Raw genomic sequence first — 18,405 nt, forward strand, 5'->3', positions numbered from 1 at the left:
CCACCATGCCCGGCCCTCTTAGAGCTCTTTTTACTAGGTGAATAGTAGTCCACTTGAAAATATCGTTTTGCAGGTGCCCAAGCTACCCTCCAAGATACGGGAATGGTTGGCAGGGAAATAGGAGAAATTAAAACTGTGGGAACATACATGTATTACATTCTTCAGTCAATACTGCTTATTTATCCACATCTGTTTTATAATGTTTACCATTTATTAAAGTGAATGACTTGCTTTCCTGATTTTTAGGAGGTTTTCGTACCCCCAGCAGGATTGGAAATAAACTAATTTTGAATATTCTTAAGGCGCATAATGCAGAAGCTTTTAGTGAAAGTCCTTGCTTGTACACACTAATAGACTTTAACAAGCATGAGACATTTTACACTTGTACATATAAACTTTTACAAGAGACCCCGTAGGTAGATAGGAATAGTCTGATGATGGAACCCTGTAAATGCCCAATATATTAACTGAGTGAGTAGGTGAATGAGAGGACGGATGGCAGTAGATACACATATTGCAGTAGATCAGGTAATGAGTGGAGAGCAAACCAGATGTTTGGAAAAATAGATTTTAGTAGTTGAGAAAATAGTATTTTTGTAAGAATTCTTGAAATTTTGACATAAAGGTAAATTCACTAAAGATCAGCTGTATTTGATTTTATCTGTTTTTCCTAAATCTTGCTACATGCACATGGGATTTTTGCATATTTATAAACTTAGATTAATAATATTTTTCTGATAGCAATATAGTCCTCATACTTAGTGATCACTTGTATTTCTTTCATGAGGTTTATGAACCATGATTTTCTCAACCATTCCCATAGTGTTGGTTGTATCTGTTTCTATGTTTTAAAATACTTTAAAGTTGCAAAATCTATTTTTGAGATGACATATAGTATCCATAGTATACTCTGACAGTATATAGATATATGTTACCATTATTTTATATTCAGTATGTTCTGATTTTATCAAAAGGTGAAAGTATATCTGCCATGTCATTGTTCCTGGAATTATGACTCCATAACTCAAATGGTTAAGTTAGATTGTTTGGAGCATATTTTGGGGGCGTAAAGGACACCAAGTAACTCCTCAGTAAGTATTTAGGGCACAGGAACATTGGTTGCACCTTGTAATTGAAAAGAGCTATGATTTGTTTTCACTTGTATGTGTAAGGCAGAGTGGAAGTAGGCTCTGCTCCTCTGAAGACTGAAAAATATAGGCTCACGCATGTAATCACAGAACTTTGGGAGGCCCCGGTAGGAGGATCCCTTGGGCTCAGGAGTTAGAGAACAGTCTGGGCAACACAGTGAGACCACCTCTCTACAAAAAATAAAACAGTTAGCCAGGTGTGATGGTGCACATCTGTAGACTTAGCTACTTAAGAGGCTGAGGCGGCCGGGTCACTTGAACCCAGGAGTTTAAGGCTGCAGGGAGGTATGAATGCACCACTGCACTTCAGCCTGGCCTCAGAATGAGAGATCTCACCTTAATGTTAGCTGCTCATTTGAAGATACTTACTGAGCTTTTTTTAAAAAAAAAAAAAAAAAAAAAAAAAGTTTTTGAGACTCAATTTTAATTTACTTTCTAAAATGAGTTCAAAATATAGAAAATAGAAATTTCATATGTTCTAATTCATTTTGAACATCCTAATGTATAGGCAAAAATGAGAGAAGAAAGTAGTATCAGGAACGAGAGAACATTTGTATTCTCTTAGATCAGCTTATCATGTGACCTTCGAAGGGCTAGAATGGAAGTGAGTTATGTCCAACAGGATTTTTGCTCAGAGGTATCGGTGGCATCTTCTTCTATGGACAATTTTTTAAAAGTGTATTTCATTTCCTCCTAGAAAACAAACCTCAAGCAGATGGACAATCTTAAGCCCTTAATGGTGACAGCACAGGATTCTTCTGGTGCCCCACAGACAGATGGCCAGTTTCTTCCCTGTGCACCAGAGCCCATGGACAGTCAGCAACTTTCTTCTCCTGAAGAGACGGAGAGCTCTCAGTGCTGCCCAGGGAGCTCTGTTGCACAGACTGAAAGTCCCTGTGATTTGTCAAGCATAGTTGAGGAGGAGAATACAGACCGTTCCTGTAGGAAGAAAAATAAAGGCATGGAAAGAAAAGGGGAAGAGGTGGGGCCAGCACCTATTGTGGACTCTGGAACTGTGTCTGATCAAGACAGCTGCCTTCAGAGCTTGCCTGATTATGGAGTAAAGGGCACGAAACGCCGTTTGTCTTGTGGAAACAAAAACGAAGAAACTGGAACAAAATCTTCTGGAATGCCCACAGACGAGGAGTCCTTGAGCAGTGGAGATGCTGTGCTGCAAAGAGATGTGGTCATGGTGCCAGGCACAGCCCAGTATTCCTCTGCAGGTGAACTGGCAAGCATTTCAACAACAGATGTCGGTACCCCAGAGAGTGCAGGGGAAGCGGAACATGGGCTCATGAACCCAGATGCCACTGTCCAGAAGAATGTGCTTCAAGTAGGGGAGAGTACAAAGGATAATATGGGCACAGCTGGAGCCTCTGACATGCAAGTCACAAGTAAGCCTGTGGATAAAGTCAGTGTCCCAAACTGTGCCTCTGCCACCAGTTCCCTGGGTGGTAACAAACCTGCTGAATCCTCACTTGCATTTAGTAATGAGGAAACCTCCATTGAAAAAACAGCAGAAACGGAAACTTCACGAAGTTGTGAGGAGAGTGTTCATGCCCCAGTAGAACAGAATTCTGTGGTGCTTCCAGCTGCTGCAAAAGACAAGATTTCAGATGGGTTAGAACCTTGCACTGTCTTAGCAGGCATAGGTGAAGCAACGTCACCCTCAGATTTAGCCCTTCCCAGGCTGGAAGTAGATGTAATGCCACACCAGAACTCAGAAATAAATTCATCTCATGCTCAAAGCCAAAAGGGCAAATCTTCACCCATTTGTTCTACAACTGGAGATTATAAACTTTGCTCAAACTCCGCGTGTCAACAGAACACAGTGACTTCTAGTGGCGAGTTGGTTGCACAACTGTGTGATAATATAGTTAGCCAGCCCAAAAGCACCACAGCAAGGCAACCCAACTCACAAGATCCACCCAAGGCCACCCACTGTGAAGACCCACAGGCTAATACAATCACCTCTGACCCGGTAAGGGATACCCAGGAACGTGTGGATTTTTGTCCTTTCAAAGTGGTGGATAACGAAGGCCAAGGAAAAGATGTGAAATTCGATAAATCTTTAGCAAATATGCTTGAGGTGCCTTCACATCCACATCCAGTTGTCCCTAAAATGGAGAAAGAACTGGTGCCAGACCAGGCAGTAATATCAGACAGTACTTTCTTTCTGGCCAACAGTCCAGGCAGTGAATCAGTAACCAGGGATGACGCACTTTCTTTTGTCCCCTCCCAGAAAGAAAAGGGAACAGCAACTCCTGCGCTACATGAGGCTACAGATTGTAGAGATGGCCCAGACGGAGATGCGAATGATCCTGATACGCAGCCACTAGAAGACAGGGCAGCAGGCCTGTCCCCATGCTCCACTGTTGCAGAGCTTCAGCTCGTGATGGGGAATACCAGTCTCACCAGACTTGGTGGAGAACATGAGGGTCCCGCCCCTTCAGCAGCTCCGGAAGTTCTGAGTATCAAGGGGGACACAGACTCCTCCCTGCAAAATGCGGGTAAGGCCACTTTGGCTTTAGATTCAGTTTTGACTGAAGAAGGAAAAATTCTGGTGGTTTCAGAAAGCTCTGGAGCTCAGGAACAAGATAAGGATAAAGCAGTGACCTCTTCCTCCATTATGGAAAATGCTCTTTCTTCAGGAACATTGCAGGAGGAGCAGGGAACACCATCTCCTGAACAAGAGACTCCACGATTTCATGAAAAATCTATCTCAGCCGCCTCTGCCAAGGACGAAGCACTTCAGCTAAGCAATTCACCGGGTGCACCCTCTGCCTATCTTAAGGCAGAAACTGAACATAACAAGGAAGTGGCCCCACAAGTCTCACTGCTAACTCAAGGTTGGGCTTTCCAGAGCCTGGTGCTACCAGGAACAAGTCTGGGTACAAACTCAAGGCAGGAAGCCTTGGGTGCAGAGCAGAACAGCTCCACTCTGTTGCAGTGTCTGTTGCCAGATGGGTGTGATTGGTCTGAGGCTCTTAATTACAGTCAGCCTTCTCCTCTGGATGACGAAGTGAAGAACACTAAATGCCAGGGAAAACCTAATATTAGTTCCTGTGAGGTGAGTGGAAATGTGACCATGGATATTACAGGGTTTAATGATGTACAAGATACAGCTGAGCCCAGAAGAAAGAGTGTGTCACACAACACCCAAGACATCCTGATTCCAAACGTCTCGTCGAGCCAAGAGAAGAAGGTCATCCTGGGTTTGCCAGTAGCTTTACAAGACAAAGCTGTGACTGACCCACAGGGATTTGGAACCCCAGAGATGGTACCTCTTGATTGGGTGAAAGGGAAGCTGGAGGGAGCAGACCACAGCTGTAACACGGGCGACTCTGAGGAAGCCCGAATAGACAATGAAGCACATCCTGTCCTACTGCAGCCTGCTGCCAAGGAGCTCCCCACAAAAATGGGGCTCTCAGCCCATCATGATGGGACCCCAGCTGGCAAGAGGGAAGTTATGCGAGGCCCGCCTTCAGACAGGGGAAGGAGCACTCCCTCTCTACCTTGCTTGGTCTCTGCCCAAGCTGCACCTTTGCCTAAGGGAGTGGACTTGATAGAGGAGGCTGCCAGCCGTATAGTGGATGCCGTCATCCAAGGAGTCAAGGCCGCTGGAGCACTGCTTACTGAGGAGAAGGCCTGTCACGTGTCAGCGTCCAGCGCTGAGTTGGATCCTCTCACTGAAGGGCTAGAGAATGCTTCTACAGAAAAAGTGAGTGCTTTCTCGCCTGGGGAGAGCCTGCCAGTGGGCAGTACTCATGAGGAAGCCACGGGGAGCCTTGGAGGCTGTTTTGCTGGAGGGGAGGAGCCAGAGAAGATTATTCTACCTGTGCGAGGGCCTGAGGCAGCAACAGGTAAGCAAAACAGAATACAAAATTAACAGTCTGAGAAGCCGATTACCTTAAGAATCTCTGTGGTGTCCTGGTAAAAATACAGGCATCTAGGCCGGGCGCAGTGGCTCAAGCCTGTAATCCCAGCACTTTGGGAGGCCGAGGCGGGTGGATCACGAGGTTGGCAGATCGAGACCATCCTGGTCAACATGGTGAAACCCCGTCTCTACTAAAAATTACAAAAAATTGGCTGGGCACGGTGGCGTGTGCCTGTAATCCCAGCTACTCAGGAGGCTGAGGCAGGAGAATTGCCTGAGCCCGGGGGCGGAGGTTGCAGTGAGCCGAGATCGCACCATTGCACTCCAGCCTGGGTAACAAGAGCGAAACTCCGTCTCAAAAAAAAAAAAAAAAAAAAAAAAAGCATCTTTGTTGTCTTGATGTCTTATAGCCATTGGGTAGGTAGCCACATTAATAGTCACCACCATCAGGAGAGGCGTGTCATCTCAGGGTTGGACAGATTTTGCTTCCTGTGTTGGAGACTTTCTGCTTGATTGCTTAAGCTTATAAACAATATGTCTGTCATTTTGGAATGGTTGCAGCTTTGCAAACCTGGAAAACAATGCCTGGGTCACAGGTGCTATGAAATGATGAAGGAATTTAGCTGATGTTTTTATTCACATGGCTTAGTCCTTTTCTCTAGTACCATAGAAAACAGTGCTGAAAACTGTGTCTTATTTACAAGTCTGAAACTCCCTTTCTCCCCTAACATCCTAGTCTGTATTCTGAGCAGATTTAGAGGCAGAGTGGTTTCATGAACAGCTGTAAATATTGTTCTAAGCTGACATCCCAACATCCAAAATGGTGGTATTAGGTCATTGGGTGTGTGCATGTGTGTATGTGTGTGTGTGTTTGAGCTAGGGGCGTTTTTGACGGGGAACTCCTTCCTTTTCCTGTTTGGGGAGCAGACCTCCAGTTCCATTGCCTGTTGCATTTGGGCAGCAGTCTGGGAATTCAAGACCCTGCACAGTGCTGGGGATAGGATGCAGGATTTCCGCCCAAGCCCAGTCTGCTGAGCTGCTGTCACAGGGCAGACCTTGTGTCTGCTTTATCTTGGTGAAGCAGCTGCACTGAGCAGATTGCTCACACAGCAGCCTGTTCCATCTATGGGTAACCATGTTCCGAGACAGCAAAGAGAAACCGCGGTTGCTCGGTGGAAAGAAACTGTCTGAATAAAACTTCTTATTGGGGGTTGAGGCTGAAGCTGAAACGTGTCGGACACGATCTTGACTCCTGAAGTCTTTTTAAAGGTCAGTTTGATGCACACTTTTGTATCACCACCTGTTACCCGCTGTAGACAGAGGATCTAACTCCATGCTTGCCCCTAGGCTTTTGTAGGTAAGAAGTAGGCTGTTTGTCTTTATTGGTTATTTTTGCTGTTCCTATTTTTGAAAATCTCTTGACACATATGTATTAAGAGGATGGGAGAGGGTTATGGAGAGAAATGAATAAAAAGAGCAAAGAGAATTGCTTTGGAAGAAGCACAATTTAAATACAGTGGCTATTTTCCCTGGTAAAGGGCTTTTAGCCATTTATATAATCTTTTTCCTCCCCACTTGAGGGATTAAAGGAATCTGAGGTAGAAATTTTGATGACTTTAGCCTTTTAGTTTTATTAATGTTTTGAATTGTTAGTGATAGATATTTGTTGGCTGTTTGTTCAGGATTTAAATGAGAAGGTCTCTAATTATTTTAAAAAGGCACAACAACAAGTCTATTTTGGGGGCCCTCGCAGGTTGGCATTTCAGAAGAATGGGCGTGGCTGTAAGCTGATGCCTGGCGATGTTCTTTTCATTTGGGTGCTGCGTCCTTGGCCACATGGGCCAGAATTATTTCTCTTTTGGCTCAGTGGTCAGAATTTAACTCAAGCAAGTGTGAACCCTGTGGGGATTGTGTCTATAGTAACCCTATGAGAAAAAGTAAAAAACAGGGAGAATTTCATACTTTGGTTTTTATTAGCACATGTAGTAAAGATGGTAAGAAATAATAGCTGTTTAGGATTTTGAAGTTTTTCAGAAGGAAGAAAAATGTTTGAATTTTTAGCAGTATATATGGGCTTAGGGTTGGCAAATTTTGTGTAGGTTAGTTACTTGTCTTTACCAAAAGGAGTCATACTCGTGGTCTCAAACTACAGAGAAACTCAGTACTCGTAGTCTTAGATTACAGAGACAGTAGCCAGTCATGAAGAAATCGGTGCTTTTTTCAGAAAATGGCCAGGATTGGGAAAATCCCTGGTCACATTGCCATACAGAAAAAGCACCTGAGTGTGATCTCAGAGCCAAAGGGTGTTTTCTAGCAAGTTTACATTCTATTCATAGATTTAATCATAGTGTTTTACAAGTGAAAAGACATAGGTTTAACTGCTGACTTGGAAGGAGCCAGTTTGAAAGAAGGAGATATGGCCTCTCACCCATCAAAAGCATTGACCACAGTGCTTAGGAAATCTGGTGCATGACTGAGCCACACCAGTCCTGCAGAGGTTGCCAACACCCTTCAAGGCTGGTTGCTGTGCCAAGATGCATCTTTTCAAACTTGATAGGTATGGGAAAGGATGCACCAAAAATTACATCCCCAGAGAAAAGCAACCCTCTTTCTTCCCAGAAGTTACTTTGACTCACTTAGAGATGTTTTGATCAAGGGATAGTTCTAAGGGGATTGCTTAGTCAGATTTTAAGTTTAATATCATTTTATGAAATTTAACACAGATTTTGGTTACCTGGGCAAAGAAACTTGTTTGCCCATTTTTAAACTGCTAATAAGATTATGTAATTAAAAGGACAAAGAAAGAAGAGGTTCATCTATAGATATGTAGCTCTTACAAATTGAAGGTAGACTTTTGTACGTGTCATGTGCTGCTAGAATAAAATCTTAATGTAATTTATTCTTTGATGAAAGAAACTTCTGTGCTCTTTAGTGTGGGGAGCATTTTTCTCTGTCTGAGTAGTGGCATCACTAGGTTAATAACCACAGAAACATTTTCACATGAAATCAAGATGACAGTTCCATTTGTATTTGGATTATTAAGGTGATTTTTTTGACTGTTCAATCGGCAGTCACCTTTAAAGAAGTGCCAGAAGCCTCAGACATCATTTATCACTTCCTTCCTGTGTTTGCTTGACCATGGTCAAGTTGTTAACAAAAACCACCACTGTTTTTGGTCTGTTGAGCATAGCCAGCAAGAGGACAACTAAGTAGTTCTTGAGAAAACATGCACAGAAACGTTTCTCTTAAGAAATGGATAGCTAGTGTATGATTATGTTTCAGTTTTGGAAGAAATAGGGGTTGAAAACAAGAAGTAACTGCTGGAGTAGTTCAGTCTTACTGGTTACAGTGATGGGTGGATCAGAGTGTATTGTATGTTAGTGAAAGTAAAACTTGTTTCAGAGGCTTTGTCTCTCATTGTCAGTGACTTTTTCCTTTTTGCTTTGTACAAATCCTTCTTGCTTTTTTGATGATGGCCAGGATGGATTACCTCGCTTCAGCTGTTTAATCTGTTCCCCAGAAGCTTATGAATTTAGTTTTCCATATTCAGGTTGGCCTACTCTCAGATTTGTTGTAAAAAGTCAATGGTGAGAGGGATGTTCAAACGACATTGAATTGGATCCTCACTTAGTTCCAAGCTGGTACAAAAGCCAGGGAAAACCAGCAACCATGTGATAAACGAATAGCTGAGCATAGGGTCAGAAATGACACTACTTCTGACAGTGAAAGAATACTTTTCTATTATAACAAAAAAGCAAAAACAAAACACATGAAACCTGGAGCATGTTGTGTAACTAGTAAGGCACAGGAATCAGTTTTTTAAAATGCACTGTGTAACCTCCCTGCACTTTCAGAAATGCCAGACGTGAAAGCTGAAGATGAAGTGGATTTTCTGAGTAATACCAGAGCAAGTTCAGTTTCTGAAGAAGTGGCTGTATGGAGCGTACCTGCTACGCCGAAGACGAAGCAAGGCCCAGTGGCCCAGGCGGTAAGTGGCTTTAGCCTGTCCTACTTTGTCTGATTTATGGCTTTGTCTTTTATTTGGGGGTAGGTGGACAAAATAGTATTTTCCACCCGTCTCTCATGTGCTGTTATATAAATGTGTATATGTTGCTGCAGTTAAGCTTTCATAAATGGTATATACCACACAGTAAAGTTTTGGAATGGGCTATTACGTGTTTCCTTGGAGTTTGTGCTGAAAAACATTTTCCTCATGACCATCAGACTTTAAAACTTGTCAGTAAGCTTAAATTGTCACAGAATCAGAGTTATCACAAAAGAAGATCTATAACTTTTTTCTTTTTTTTGAGACTGAGTTTCACTTTTGTTACCCAGGCTGGAATGCGGTGGTGTGATTTAAGCTCATTGCAACCTCTGCCTCAGGTGAAAATGATTCTTCTGCCTTCGCCTCCCAGTAGCTGAAATTACAGGCATACACCACTGTACCCGACTAATTTTGTAGTTTTTGTAGAGCTGAGGTTTTACCTTGTTGGCCAAGCTGTTTTCGAACTTCTGGCCTAAGGTGATCCACCACCTCAGCCTCCTGAAGTGCTGGGATTACAGGTGTGAGTCACGGTACCCAGCCTATAATCCCTTCTTAAACCTGTTTCTTCTTTCCTTATATGGAAACTGATAGCCAAAATGAGATTTTTACTTTATAGCTCAATAGTAACTATCTAAATTACAGAGTATATCATTTTCAGTAATGAAAAAAAAAAGGTTCTGTAGCCAGGCACCATGGCTCATGCCTGTAATCCCAGCACTTTGAGAGGATTACCTGAGGTCAGGAGTTTGAGACGGGCCTGACCAACATGGTGAAACCCCACCTCTACTGAAAATACACAAAAATTAGCTGGGCGTGGTGGCAGACGTGTGTAATCCCAGCTACTGGGAAGACTGAGGCAGGAGAATCGCTTGAACCTGGTTCACAGAGGTTGTGGTGAGCCGAGATCGTGCCTTAGCACTAGTCTGGGTGACAAATCAAGACTTCGTCCTCCAAAAGGAAAAGTTCACTATGTTTTTTTTTCAGAACAGCGTTATTAGGATATAATTTACATATCATAAAATCCACCTAATCAAATAAAGTGCGCAGGTCATTAGTTTTAAATATATTTACAGAGTTCTGCAATGGTCACCACTAATATTCTAATTTCATAGCATTGTTACTCCAAAAAGAAACCCCAGACCCATTAGCAGTGTGCCTCTCCCTCACTCTTCCCTCCCCCAGCTCATTAATCTACTTCTGTTCTCTGTGAATCCATAGAGAGATGTGCTGTGAGAGTGTGAAAGTGGCTATAGATAGTATGTAAATTGCCCATTCCAGAGCTTCATATAAATGGTATCTGTCACACAGTATGTGGTCTTTTGTGACTGGCTTCTTTTACTTAGCATAATATTTTCAAGTTTCATCCACATTGTGGCACTGATCAGCATTTCATTTGTTTTTGTCAAATACTATTCTGTTGTATGAATATACAATTTATTTGTGGATTTGGATTGTTTCCACATTTTGGCTACTGTGAATAATACTGTTGTGTACCTTTGTTTACAAAATTATGTGGACATATGTTTTTATATACGTGGTGGAATTGCTGGGTCATATGGTAATTTCCATTCAGTTGGTTTTAAAAATATTTTTCTTCAAGGCCTTGAGATGATTATTCTTTGTGTTTAAAGCTATTAACTTTTATTTTTTATTTATTTATTTTTGAGAGGAGGTCTTGCTTTGTCGCCCAAGCCAGAGTGCAATAGCAAGATCTTGGCTTACTGCAACCTTGTCTCCTGGGTTGAAGCGATTCCCCTGTCTCAGCCTCCTGAGTAGCCGGGATTACAGACATGCGTCACCACGCCCAGCTAATTTTTTGTATTTTTAGTAGAGATGGGGTTTCACCATGTTGACCAGTCTGGTCTCAAACTCCTTACTTCAAGTGATCCACCTAGCTTGGCCTCTCAAAGTGCTGGGAGTACAGGCATAAGCCGCTGCACCCAGCCAGCTGTTAACTTTTAAAACAAAAGTTTGTTTGAGAGAAACAGTGCCCTATGCTTTAGATTCTATGGTGGTAAAAACAAAAACAACATAGCTGGAAATCAGGTTAGTGAACTTACTCATACTGCCCCTTTGAAAGTCCGTGTTTCTTGGGCTACACTTGACATTTCATTGTTTTTACTCTTTAGAGGACTAAGTGGTATTTTTTTTCTTGAAGTTACATGGTTGGTAAATGAAAGAGACTTTCCCAGATTGTTTTAAGAGTATGAACAGTGATAAAGAAGCCTTGTTTTATTGGAGTACTGCCGTATGAAGGTGCTGACTGTTCTAACCCATCCTTATTACAGATAATTTCATGACTAATGCCTGGGTGGCTACTTATAAAGCAAGTATTATTCAGACAAATGTTGCTTTTACCCCTATGAGAAGAAAAGAGAACACACCCTGCATGGGTACATTTGTCTTTGTTTCCAGAAGCCCCTTAGACTGGGAAGGAAAAAACTCACATCCTTGAATTCAAATGCCCCAGTTTCTTAGTACTACATTTTAATATTGTAGTGATTAGAGTCATTGAATCCAGGCTGGTACTCGGTTCTAGACCCTTTGCTTTCTGATGAGGGATATCTCTATTCTAATGGTGTCTTGTCTGCTATAAAGAAGAAAACAAAACATGACTTAAAGAAAAGAAAAGGTCTCCTCTCCCAGTCCCTTTCCTCTTCTCATTTTTTCCTCTAGTGAAAAAATGTGAGAGAGTGAATATTCCTCTGGTTGGTCAGCATACCTCATTTTAGAGATAAAAGAATAGACCCTTGGAGAATCACATGTGACTACCTAAGGGCCAAAGGCAGCTGGAAGAGTTTGACGTTTGATTTCTAATCTAGGACTTACACAACAGGGCAATTCTCCTTGTCTCTTCACCTGGGCTCTGTGATTGGTGGAGATGCTGTAAGAAGCCTGAGAATGATGTAATTTGTCTCTGCCTGTGAGTTATTACCTATGCTTTGGGTCTGCTTCCACCTTGTAGAGTTGGGGAAACCATACGTTAGTAGGATTTTCAGTTCTTGGGGATTTTCAGGTCTAAATACAGGAAGTTTTTCTGTTCACAGCATTCTTACAAGGATGTGAAATCTGACTAATTCTTCTCCTTGGTGCACTGACAAACTTGCCCTACTTGCTGTGAATTGAAAGGATAAAACATAGACACACACTTTAATTTTTCCCATTTAACTCTTCATATAGTATATTCGTCATGTGGGTTTTCACTGGATTGGGAAAGATAGCAGAGGTCTGCCAACATTTTGTAAAAGACAGACTTTGGTAAATGCTTTGTGGGACATACAGTCCCTGTTAAAATAGTAAGCTTTGCTGTGAGTGTGAAAGCGGTCATAGATAGCACGTAAACAAAGGAGTGTCACTGTGCTTTAATATAACTTTATTATGGATGCAGAAATTTGAGTTTCATGTGATGGTCACTTTTCATGAAATATTGTTTTGAATTATGTTTCCAGTCATTAAAAAAAGGTAAAATTTTGGCCGGGCGTGGTGGCTCATGCCTGTAATTCTAGCACTTTGGGAGGCCGAGGCGGGCGGATCACTTGAGGTCAGGAGTTCGAGACCAGCCTGGCTAACATGGTGAAACCCTATCTCTACTAAAAATGCAAAGAATTAGCCGGGTGTGGTGGCAGGCACCTGTAATCCCAGCTACTCCGGAAGCAGAGGCAGTAGAATCGCTTGAAGCCAGGAGGCGGAGGTTGCAGTGAGCCAAGATCATGCCACTGCACTCCAGCCTGAGCAACAGAGTAACACTCTGTCTTAAAAAAGAAGTCTGTTTATTTCATGGACTATAAACAAAATAGGTGATATCCCACTGGCAATAGCATGTGAGCCCCTGCCTAATAAATACATGTGCACCAGTGGAAGAAAGAAAAAAGGAAACAAGCAAATTATTTTTCTTAAGTTGTTTTGTGGTGAAACCTGTGGTTTGTAAGCCACAGGTTTGGAGTGGGGAGTTCAAGTTCTAATTTTCCTGAATAGCTTTTTGATAGCCTCTCTAGAGCTCAGTTTCTTGTCTCTAGCCATTCTTCAACCTTAACCTTCTACAGTCTGCTTTCATGAGGAAAAGGGTTAGAGTCTGTGATTATATTTGAGGGAGGAGTGGCATTTGTGTAATATTTAATCTGATCTTTCTGACACATAGCCGGTCTGTGTGCGTGCCTTGGGAATAGGCCAGTCATTGCTTCATTGAATTGTTGAATCATCCTCTTCAAATATAAAATAGAACAAATTCCTATGTCTTATACTTTGCTACCAGCTTGAAAACCAGTACTATGGTAAATTTATGGCAGTTTCCTAGTAAAAGTAAAAAAAATATATTTAAATTTTTAATGGAAGTCTTGTTTTGTAACCTTCTCTAAATATGTAATTGTTAGAACATAACAATCTCTGTTGAGCGGCACTACCAAGGATTTAAAGAAAAAAGCTGCAGTTGGGTTCTTGTTTTCTTTAGTCTGTTAGTCTGATACCTGTCATACAAACTGAGGAGTAATATTTTATTCCTTAACCTGTTTGACACATGTATTGTAAATAGATGTATTTACTTTAAGGGTCCAATGCTGGAAATCATGGTTTGTGAAAGGATTAGACAGTGTCTGCATTCATTTCTTATATTCTCAAAGAAAACACATGTATGTGTTAAGTGCTGCAAATTTCTTGATAGTCTTTACCGGTATATATATATATATTTTTTTTTGTGACAGAGTCCTGCTCAGTTTCCCAGGGTAGAGTGCAGTGGCACAATCTCGGCCTCCGAGGCTCAAGCCATTCTCCTGCCTCAGCTTTCTGAGTAGCTGGGATTATAGGCGCCCACCACCATGCCCTGCTAATTTTTGTATTTTTAGTAGAGACAAGGTTTCACCATGTTCACCAGGCTGGTCGTAAATTCCTGACCCTAGGTGATCCACCTGCCTTGGGGTCCCAAAGTGCTGGGATTACAGGTATGAGCCACTGTGCCCAGCCACTGATATTTCTTTAATGGGTTAAAAATTTTCACAACTTTTGAGGCAAAGTTATTACTTTACACATAATGTGGTTTATTCCCATCGATCCTTTTATTATAATTGTGGTTTGTTATTGAGTATTGCCAAAGTTTTGATGCTCATTGCAATTTAATATTCAGCATTACCTCCCTCTACATGCTTTATTGGTTTTAAGGTATTCAGATTACCTTTCATTGTCATCTTTTTTTCCTCATTGAGTTAATATATATCAGATACTTAGATCAGAGCCTTGCACACAGTAAATACAGCTTAGCATTATTATTAAATAGTTTAGTAACTTCATATTCCAATATGCTATTCATTCATTTTAGTAATTAGTGGAGTATGGTGGTTCAGACTCAGTTACTGCTTCTTGAACACATGTTATAAAAGCTTCAGGAATAGTTTCTTACATTAATTTGAAATTGAAAGACTTGGAGCTTGTTTTACTTCTGAGACCCTTGGAATATGAGAGAACCTTAAAGATTTTCTGTCCAACATCTTTGCTTTAAAAGAGAAGAAATGGATTCAGGATAGTCAAATGACTTGCTTTGTTTCATAACTAGTTAACTGTCAGTTGGACTAGAACCCAGTTCCTCTGCTAATAATTTTTCCACTGTATGTTTCCCGAAGAATTATCTGAGGGTATACTTAGGAAGATCCCATTCACTTGGTTAGGATGGGTTTTTGCTTTTTAAACAACTATCACTGAATGATACTTAGGCATGCTAAAATTCTAAAACTATTGCATTATACTTTCATGCTTTTGGTAATAGTTGGAGAAATTCCTTTAGCCATTTTAATATGTAAGCTGACACACTTTATTTTTTTTTATTTTATTTTTTTTGAGATGGAGTTTCGCTCTTGTTACCCAGGCTGGAGTGCAATGGTGCCATCTCGGCTCACTGCAACCTCCGCCTCCTGGGTTCAGGCAATTCTCTTGTCTCAGCCTCCTGAGTAGCTGGGATTACAGGCACGTGCCACCATGTCCAGCTAATTTTTTGTATTTTTAGTAGAGACGGGGTTTCACTATGTTGACCAGGATGGTCGCGATTTCTTGACCTTCTGATCCACCCGCCTCGGCCTCCCAAAGTGCTGGGATTCCAGGCTTGAGCCACTGTGCCCAGCTGCTTACACACTTTAAATCTCATGTTCTTATTATAATCTGTTTAATTCCAACTAAATACCATGAAGATGATGTTTCTTTAAAGTGCTCGCTTTTGGTGCAGAAATTATGAAGATTTTTTAGACCTACCTTTTATTTTCTAGAGAATGATACGATACTGAGCCAGATGCTGGAGGGAAGCAAGAGATGACATTGAATACTTAAGTTAAGAAAAGGTGGCCTCTGACATCATTTGTCTTAGTAGTATGCCCCAGTACTGCAAACCAATATCATATGTTGTGGGGGTCTTTTCTATTCAAGATATGGCCAAGTTCACTAGGAAGGACCTTTCCTCCCTGGGGCGTCTGTTCATTGAGGTATCTCAGTAATAGGTGCTTTTCTAAATGCTCATTGCGTAAGCTTATTAGCCATATGGAACAGTTACTCTGCAGGGTTCCCATGGTCCTGGCAGTCAGACACTCAAGAACAATTATGTTCAAGGACAACTGTAAAAGCTCATGTGTTGAGTATTAGGTTACTGGGAAAATTTCTTTATTTAACACACATTCCTCAAGAAAGCATTTAAAATCAGAACTGTCATTTTTTTTTTAATTATATAGCCCAACATCAAATTAACTGAATTTCCATTCTTAGTAATTTTTACAACAGTATTCATGTTTGTTTTTTCAGGATTGTAGTAAGGGCAGTGTTGGTATTGGAATATTGCCTGTTAATATCTTCCTGAACTTTGTCCTTTTATTATATTTAGTGATACACTATGTTTTCTTTCTTTTGTCTCAAGGGGACAAACTTGTATTTCTATCCCTAGTCTAGGAATTTGGTTAAAGCTTTGTTTTGTGTGGCTGTTCACAGCCTTCATGCTCGGCAGCCGTGGGAAAATATGGCAGTCTCTAGGCTGTTTGGTAACTGACCCAACAAACTATAATGCTGCTATTCAAAATGGCTTATACATCCTACCCTGTTATTTAATAGTTGTCAGTTTTTAAAAAGGTCCTTTAAAAATGTTTCTGCCATCATATTTACATAGATATTTTTATTGTGTGTGTGTGTGTGTCTGTCTGTGTGTCACCTAGGAAGAGGCAAGTTGGCCTCTTTCTGAGTTGCCAGAAAATCTTGTCTGCATACGTTTGGCATTTAAGAAAGCCATGCTCTCCCTAAATTATCCCTTTTAGGTCCAGTGCTAGAGCTAGCATCAACCACAGGAAACTTAATCCTCAGCTTTTTTCATGTAAATTTTTTGGAGACTCCATCTCTCCTTTGAAATGGAGAGTTTGCAGGAAATTCTCAGTGGCTCCTAATACTAATTTTTAATACAATTGCAGAAAAGAAGGACCTCAAAGAATCCCAGACCATAAAGTCACAAGTGGCAAAATGATAAACTTAGTTTGAAACTTTCCATAGATGATGTATATAAAGGTATAATTTAATGATCTAGTTGTACATTTATAAGTGACCTTAAACAAATTAATTAATTTCTCGGATCTCTGTTTTCTCCTTTGTATAATGGCTAATCACTAGTTTCTTCCAGCTCTGAATTTTTGACCAGTGTATGATTCTGAAATGATTACAATAATTTAAAAATATTGTAATCCCAGCACTTTGGGAGGCCGAGGTAGGTGGATCACTTGAGGCCAAGAGTTCAAGACCAGCCTGGGCAACATGGCAAAACCCCATCTCTACTAAAAATACAAAAAAATAGTAGGGCATGGTGGCCTGCACCTGTAATCCCAGCTACTTGGGAGGCTATCACATGAGAATTGCTTGAACCTGGGAGGTGGAGGTTGCAGTAAGCCAAGATTGCACCACTCCCCTGCTGCCTGGGAGACAGAATGAGACTTTGTCTCAAGAAAACAAAACACTTTGGACCAAAAGGACAATCATGACAGGGTGTGTGTGTGTGTGTGTGTGTGTGTGTGTAAATTTGAGACAGAATCTTGCTATGTTGCACAGGCTGGTCTTGAACTCCTGGGCACAAGCAATCCTCCTCCTGCCTTAGTCTCCCAAGGTGCTGGATTACTGGTATGGACCATCATGAGGGATTTAAAAAAATATGTCACACATTTTTTAACCACATCTTTAATCACTTTTGTCTTAAACATTTTCCGAGGTGTTTTGTTCTGGGGTCTTAAAATCAATTATACTAGAATCTACTTTTTTCTTTCATAGAAACGTTGAATCATAGGTCATATTTGCATTTTAGAGGGGATGTGTGTCTCATGCCATCCCCTCTTGGGTGAAAAATAACCATATCTGAGTCTTATCACTCTTGCCATCTACTACTTACACTCATTTCTCTTTTGTTCATTCTTACTCTATTGACAGCCAATGATAATACCTAAGTATAAGGGAAAGATTATGGAATACAAAGAATTAAGGTTTTAATCCCAGTTTTGCTAATTATGAGCTAATAATTTTGATTCGTTTATTTACAGGCTGTTTTCTCAAGTGTAAACTTGGGATATTGATGCCTATTACAAAAGTTGTTTGTATTAAGTAGAGTTAGGATAGTTTTAGCCTATAATAGGCATTTGAAAGGCGGTAGATATAATTCTAATCTCATATTAAGCCATCTCAGAATTATCAGGCCCATCTTAAGACAGTATGAATGAATGACTTTAGGTAATGATTTAGCCTGAAGAGGATGTATGACGAGTAGCACCAGAGACTGTGTAGTGTGCAGTCTCTGCTTTGTGGGCAATAGGACATTTATTCTAAGAGGCTCAGGAATTTTTCCCCTCATTCCACCCCTGTGAAAGCCAGAAACTGTGGGAAGCCACAGACTGACTTGTCAGTGGAGGGACATGGAAAAAACATGTCCATGCACGAGTCCCTTACTTTAAACATTTGTAGCAAAGATTCCAACAGTAAATGATGTTGTTGGAATGTAATATTTTCCTTCAGGAGATGTACTGTTGTGTATTTCCAGAGCAAAATTGAGTCTTTAATCTGCAAACATCTATTATTTTGTATGCTGAACATTGTAATAGAAACCAGGGATGCCATGATGAGTAAAATGAATAAGAGATCTTATCCCTTTAGAAGCTCTATTGGGAGAAACAAAGAAATGAACTAGGAGTTGACACCTGGGTCATGGGAACTCAGAGAAGGAATTTTCCATTGTTTAGGCCTATCTTCACCACTTTCTCTTCTACTGTTGGCTTCTGGTAGGATTGTAACATCAGGTATTAAGTGGAATTCTGCTGAAATGTTTCACTCCAAGGATTTTCGCTGTT

General features: G+C 41.0%; 1 protein-coding gene across 43 annotated transcripts in view; it reads left to right on the forward strand.

The window, feature by feature from the left end:
* The window catches only part of AKAP13 (A-kinase anchoring protein 13), a 378,015-nt gene that overhangs the window by 211,249 nt on the left and 148,361 nt on the right, over positions 1-18,405 (forward strand). For all 43 annotated transcript variants that reach the window (XM_078326957.1, XM_078326966.1, XM_078326968.1 and 40 more), the window contains 2 exons: positions 1,846-5,011; positions 8,880-9,013. In XM_078326957.1, the coding sequence (XP_078183083.1) occupies positions 1,846-5,011; positions 8,880-9,013 (3,300 nt within the window). The remainder of the gene's footprint in view (positions 1-1,845; positions 5,012-8,879; positions 9,014-18,405) is intronic.

Source organism: Callithrix jacchus, chromosome 6, assembly GCF_049354715.1.
Source record: "Callithrix jacchus isolate 240 chromosome 6, calJac240_pri, whole genome shotgun sequence".
NCBI classification, from domain to species: Eukaryota; Metazoa; Chordata; class Mammalia; order Primates; family Cebidae; genus Callithrix; species Callithrix jacchus.